The sequence below is a fragment of the Cariama cristata genome, unplaced genomic scaffold (assembly GCF_000690535.1).
Source record: "Cariama cristata isolate BGI_N322 unplaced genomic scaffold, ASM69053v1 scaffold40264, whole genome shotgun sequence".
Lineage (NCBI taxonomy): Eukaryota > Metazoa > Chordata > Aves > Cariamiformes > Cariamidae > Cariama > Cariama cristata.
Window position 1 is genome coordinate 4,881 of NW_009611975.1, and position 6,602 is coordinate 11,482.

Below are 6,602 nucleotides of genomic sequence, written 5' to 3' on the forward strand. Positions count from 1 at the left end.
AAAACCTCTCCCAGGGCAGTGAAACTCCTGGAGCCCCTTGAGCTCATTCGGTCTTCACAGGGCAGGAGAAGCTGCTCTAGAGTGATGATTCAGTAAGGAATAGGAGCTCAAGAGGCGCAGAATGACACTTGTGCAAATCTGTCCTCTAAACGTGGCCATCAGGAAGAGGTACAATTTCTACTGCTGCTCAGTGTTTGGACGTAGCATTTCTCCAGCCCCACAGAAGCCCAGGGCTCTGAGCAGGCAGAAGGAGCAGACTCCGGTCCACAGGAGGGAGATGCTCCACCTGCCCAGCCCACCCCTTGTGTTTTCCTCAGCTCTGTGTACTCTCTTCGCTACCGCTTATGATCCAATTCTTATTTTTGATAGCAATATGTTGCTGTTCAATAATTTACCATTAGCACTAGTATAGTCTACTAAATATGCACACAGACATCCCAAATGTATAAAGCCTGCCAGAGCATCTCTTTTGTTGTCACTTTTGGTTTGATGAGTTTGGATCTCTGCAGGCATGAATGATGCCAACACTAGCCTGCACTGGAGACAGTACCACTGTGTTGGGATTTCTTACTTCCCAGTCCTGTCTGGGAGACTAAAACCCTGCCCAGGACCCACTGCAGGAAGCCACAGAAAGCTTGTTCCTTGGGGTGTAACCAAAAACCAGAGTTGGCAAACATGGTATTGTGTACACAGAAAGACTTATTCATGGGCCAAAAATAGTCTCTGGGTACCAGCAGTATGCAGCTCATGGGTCTTAGATTGAGATATGGCTGCTTAAACCATCGTAGTTTTCATCTGGGTGTTGAGATTGTATTAAAAAGGAAAGCTACTACCACCCTAGAGTAAGAGAGCCACAGTTGTAGTCAGCATCACATCTTCAGCTGTATCAAAACTGAATTTTCTCAAAACAAAGCACTCTTTCTCCTCTGCTCAGAGATCCATCCCCCAGGGTTTACATCCATTTGCAACATCTTCATCACCCACTTGTCCTTCCTGGCCCCATCAATGAACTCGTCAAGAGACAACTGCCCTGTGTACGAGATGAGGAAGGGACAAGATGAAGAGACAAAACATGACAGATAAGAAGAGGAAGGCAGGAAGCAAAACCCACCTATGTTTCAAGACAAAAGCTATACTTCATTTCCCCACATAGTTTAGGCCAGCTAGCTGAAAGACAAACCACCACGCATTAACCTAACACATTCACACCTACCCCACCCCATCGGTTGACATGAAACGTTGCATTAGCTCACACATGCTCCTCCAGGAGCATTGCAAATCTGATCCTGCAAGCTCCAGTTTGACTGGAGCCACTGTCTTTACTCAGGCTGTGCTGGGACAGGACCTGTGCTCTGGCTACTGGGGGCTTTCAGAGGGTGAGATCTGGGTGGCATCAAAATCCAGACAGAATAGTGACCCCTTTGTACTTTACATTAAAATAACAATGAAAATTATTTCATCCTGCTGCACCAAGTTATTGTTGATTCTAACAGACCAGAACCAAACCCAATGTGTCTAATGTGAGTAACATAATAGCCCTAAGTGATTTCTTGATAGACACAATGAAAGCCAGTCTGCCCAGCACAGATAACTTCTCATTACACATGAATGCAGTCTGAGCCATCGATCACCTACCATCCCCGTTCTCATCCACTAACTGGAATATCCTGTCCACAACCTCCTCTGGCGTGAGCAATGGGGTCCTCTCCTCCACCTCTGACCGACACACTTTCTTCAGCTTGTAGATAGACTGAAAAGAAGTTCACAGATTAGAAGGAGGACTGGAAAATGAAAAGCAGTGAACTCCATTATCTTCCCAACAGTGTAAAGACCTTTTACAAAGGCTGTGGTTTTAACCTTTCTAGAAAGATCTGCCACTCAACAGCCTCAGACCTTTAATGAAACCTCCAACCTTATGCTCACACACACTGCAGATTACTTCATTTGCTCTTTGAAGCTGCTGCCCTCCTGTTTTCCTTGCACATATCGGTCAGGCCTCAGGGTTCCTTTGCAAAGAACAAGGAAAGAGTTTCACAGATGGGAAAACCATCTGACTTTTGAGTATGATTTTTCTCTAGCATCTGAGGCCAGGCACATCTGGACTTACCCAGCCCTCTCTCCCAGGGAAATTGTGCCCAAGCTACAAGATCAAACCTGTATCAGCACATATTTTAAGTCATAGTATCTGTTCCACTCTGTCACTGAAAAGGGGTGGATTTTAATCTATTCCTCCCATGACAACCACCTGCTCATTATTAACTTTACTCCTTAGGCTGAAGGGTTTTGTCTGAAGTCTTCCCAGAGAGAGGATTAGCAAGGGCCTAACGCAGCTCTGGCCAATTCCTGGCTGACCTCAAAGCTATAATTGAGCCTGCCCCAGACAAGCTCCCCAGATGCTCCCACACCTGCTGCTGCAGGTACCAGGCTGGTCACACTTCCTAGCCAGAACGACCTGCTTTCCACAGATTCAGTTTCTGATGTTTTCTTGTTCCTGCATTTCACCTAAGATCCCAAAATGTTTGATGACCATTGATTAAGCCTCACAAGTACCGCTGCGCAAGTGTCACAGCACCTGCAGTGCAGGGGTGACTCCAGCACCATCACCAAGATATTTACCTAAAGAACCCAGGTACCCTGTGCCTGACTGCTAAGCCCCATGCCACCTCTGACACCTTCACACAGTCACTGATCAAAGCTAAGTGCAGAACACAACAGAAACCCAGAAAGGAATAACTACAAAAGGGATTTCTGTACTAATTTGTGCCTCTCAGTGTATTCTCACCAGCTACTCGGGCAGGAAACAAGGCACCTGTAAGGACCATGGGGTGAAACCCTCTTCCACCGGCCAGTGCAATGAATCTTGGTGTGAAAGGTTGAAAGGCAGAGCAGAGGTACAGGAACTCCACCACAGCACCCAGATGCTGCACTTCTGGGCAGCCTGAGCAGCAGGAGGGACCAGGCTGCCTGCAGCGGGTGTAACCCATCCCTCAGACACTCGGGTTTTGGTCAGGCTCCACCAAACCACGCAGCACATAACCCTTCCACCAAGGTCAGGCTTTGTCACTTCATCGCTATCCACAGCTGCCTTGAAACCCGATTATCACAAAACCCATATACATCCTCACATTGCCAAAGAACAGTGATTGCTTAAAATAAGCGATTAGGCAATGCCTATTTACCTCAACAATTTCCAGCAGCTCAGGTTTATCTATGCAGCCATTCCCATCCTTGTCATATACTTTGAATGTCCACCTCAGCTTGTGCTCCAGTTTTCCTCGTAAAACAAGATTCAAGGCAGCTACATATTCCAGAAAATCAATGGTATTATCCTGTAGAAACAGAAAAGCAGCAGCTGAATGACACTTAACTGGGCGTAGTTGATAGAAAACTGCTTCCACAACCTGGATTAAAAACTGACAAAAAGAATCCATGGGATAACTATTTATTTGGCACTTTACAGAAGATTTGTGCCAGTTCAAGACCAAAGGTAAGCACAGTCATCCCCTTCTGCACCAAGGATGAGTTCATGAGGAGCGTGACAGCAGAGAGCAAAGCAATTCTCTGACAGTGCAATAAGGGGGGCACCCACCAGGACTCCAGAAATGAGCCGTTTAAATATCTCAGGACAACACAGATTACACAGAGTACGGGGAGGCAGACGAGGAGCAGTGCAAGAGGTATTGACTTTTTGGGAAGGCACTGCCATTCTCAATGACCTCAGCTGCTTCACCACTGAGACTAACACCCAACCATTACCCCTTTTTCCACCCCTCCTCCTTGTTTGATCTCATCTAAGGAAGACTATGACAAAGAAAATGTCACCATTCAGGAGGCAGCAGCAAGAACACCCACAACAAAGGATTTACATCAGGTGCTCGTCCTCCTGAGAAACTTCAGACAGTGGAGGGATGCAGGGCTCCCTGGGCAGCCCTCAGCAGATGGCCCTCACACAGATCAACACCTTCCCCAGGGCTAAGCCGGGCCCCGTGTCACCCTACAGCCCTCCCAACCCGGTGAGCGAAGCCCCTGGAAGATGCGGGCTATGCTGGCACCAAGATGCTCTGCAGTGACTGGGAGCAAAAACTGCTCATAGGGGACTTTGAAGGCCAGCAAGCATAAAAAGACAACTGAGGAATTGGTTTTATTTTCTTACTGTATTACTAATAATCCTTTAGATTTGTAGGTCCTGCTCAACTGATTATATACCATGGGCATATTTAAGCAAAAACATGAACCCAGACCTAATTTAGTGTTCTTAATATATACAAGTACCAGCATCCCTTAAAAACAGATTTTCAGTCTTCTTAGGACAACTGCTATGAACGGGACTTCACCTTTTATGCATACTGTTTGCTCTGCAACCCTTTCTGCACAGCTCTCATAACAGAATTTGAACCTGGACCTTTAGGGTTTTTTTTCAGGAATTTGAGTTTTGCCAACTTTAAAGTCTGAGAAAAGTCTGACCTGCCCACATCTTCCATAGCTTTTCTCATCCTTTCTCACAAACTGACTTTTGTTGCCCCCTCCATGTGATTTTGCCACTGGTTTCAAAGGGAGCTAAAGGGAAGCTGGTATATCAGAGATGACGGACTTGTCTCCCCTTTTCCTATATTGATACACAGCAACAAACCACCCCATACTTTGAATATGATCACAAGCTTCAGGAAAAAAATTTAACTGTTTGGCAAGCATTGCTTACCCATTTCAAGATGAGAAAGGCAACCATACTACAGTTGAGTATCTGAAATATCACAGGCTAGTATTAGGCTGTCTTTTGCACCAGTACATGGGTATGCGTGAACTCTTACTAAACCAGAAAGCCCACTTTTCCCAGGTGTCTGATGACAAATACAGCAAAGGGAATCAAAACCAGAATGTCTGAATTGTTCAGCATTCCTTCACTTTTGAGCAGTTAAATAAATATTTTGTTACATGCCACCTGTTCATACTGTATATACACACTTCCTCCAACATACAGCAAAAGCTTGAGTAGGACTTCCCTCCACTATAATTCCCCCTCTGTCATAACAGATAAGTACCTTTTTTCATGAGGCAACCTCAGCTATTCAAGAATCTTTCAAGCATACTGTCTCAAAATGCAACTGCCTAAATTTCAACCTTTTAATCCATCCTTAGTCCCTTAAGGGGACATTCTGTCCTTAATTTGCATACAGATTTATGAGAAGATAAATCCATACCAGCCCATACAGGGCAGTGCAACCTTCTGCCCTAGCAGGTCCATCACCCTTGCCTCAGTGCCACAAAGCATGGTAACAAGGGTGGGAACTGCACCAAAACATCTCCAATGTACAGAATACACATATGCAAATTATTAAACAAATAATTGTAAAAACTCCTCAACACTTACCCCATTCTTATCAAAAGCTCTGAACATGTTTTCAATATACTCTGCTGCTTCACGGTTATCCTGGACCCCAAAGAATCGCTTGAATTCATGCATGAAGAGGGTCCCACTGGGACATTCAACCACAAATTTCTTATACCATTCCTGCAACTCTGCAACATCAATCTCTGCTTGCTCCCCTTCAGCATTGGTGAACTGCTGTCCCATCTTGCTCTGCAAAACAAGATTAAAAAAATAAGGAACAAAAGGAAAACCCTGCCAGAGTCCTTTGCTTGCATTGTCCTTTTATCACCTTTAGTTGCTTTTTTCTTTATTCTTCTTCTTGCTGTCTTGGGCCTTTATTTGATGTTAATCTTGTGTCTTGCTATTTCACCTTTTTTTTCTGTTTTGCTTCTTTCTTCTTTTTACTCTCCTACAGTTTTCACCACCACAGTTTTGTGTGCTTGCTTGTTGATCATAGAATTGCTTCTCTGCATTAGGGCCATACAACATGTGGTATCAGGCATGTATAAAAATAACTAAGATCATTAGGAGATTCCCACCTACAAGTCAGAGACCTTCAGATGTTCCGAGCTGTGCCCTATTTAGGAGGCAACTCCAGAGGCTCAGGGACAGGACAGGGTCCCTCTGCACATTAATACCTTCATATCAAAGAACGCAGGAACACCAAGGTTCCCTTTACACAGAACATACAACCCCTCTCACCTTACTGTAGTTTTTCTAGAAACAAAAAGGATTGTAAGTGAACTTCCCTACCATTAGTTTTTCAATACTGGCATGTATTACCACTTGTGGGGGATGCTCAATGTTTTAGTGAAATAGGGCATAATAACAAACAACCATTACACAGAGCCAGTCCTGGAAAAGTAAGCACATGCAGCTACCACCACTCACATGAAAAAACCCACTAATGCACAAGGTTAGTTGAACACCTACTATAGGCTATGCTCTATACAAAGTGATCAAGAGAACTAGTAAACACACATGGGTGCAAATATGCACTTTTACTTCTTTCACAATTTATTCTTTAAGATCTCAGTTAAAAATAACAGGAACATTTTATTTCCCTATTTTTTAAAGCATTAGAGCTCTCCTTACTCCCCCCTCTTCTGCCTTTATCTATTGAAATACACCTCCTGCTTACCCTTACTACCGAACGTTGCTGACTACTTCTACCACAGATAGAACACACAGCTCTACCACAGCCACCCACCACCAGAGACCAACCCCTCCTCCC

General features: G+C 44.6%; 1 protein-coding gene across 1 annotated transcript; it reads right to left on the minus strand.

Moving 5' to 3' along the window:
* Positions 1-726: 726 nt before the first annotated feature.
* Positions 727-5,572, minus strand: GUCA1B (guanylate cyclase activator 1B (retina)). Its single transcript, XM_009698438.1, has 4 exons — positions 5,369-5,572; positions 3,180-3,329; positions 1,636-1,750; positions 727-1,030 (listed from the first exon to the last, which is right to left on the minus strand). The coding sequence occupies exons 1-4, from the start codon at positions 5,570-5,572 to the stop codon at positions 903-905; spliced, it is 597 nt and encodes a 198-aa protein (XP_009696740.1). The 3' UTR covers positions 727-902.
* Between the last annotated feature and the right edge of the window lie 1,030 nt (positions 5,573-6,602).

Excerpts from the sequence above, each read along its gene's own strand:
- GUCA1B (XM_009698438.1), bottom strand. The coding sequence starts at position 5,572 with ATGGGACAGCAGTTCACCAATGCTGAAGGGGAGCAAGCAGAGATTGAT. Across the intron at positions 3,330-5,368 it reads GAGCTTTTGATAAGAATGGG|GATAATACCATTGATTTTCT; the intron begins GTAAGTGTTGAG and ends CTGTTTCTACAG. Across the intron at positions 1,031-1,635 it reads AGTGGATGAGAACGGGGATG|GGCAGTTGTCTCTTGACGAG; the intron begins GTAGGTGATCGA and ends TCTCGTACACAG.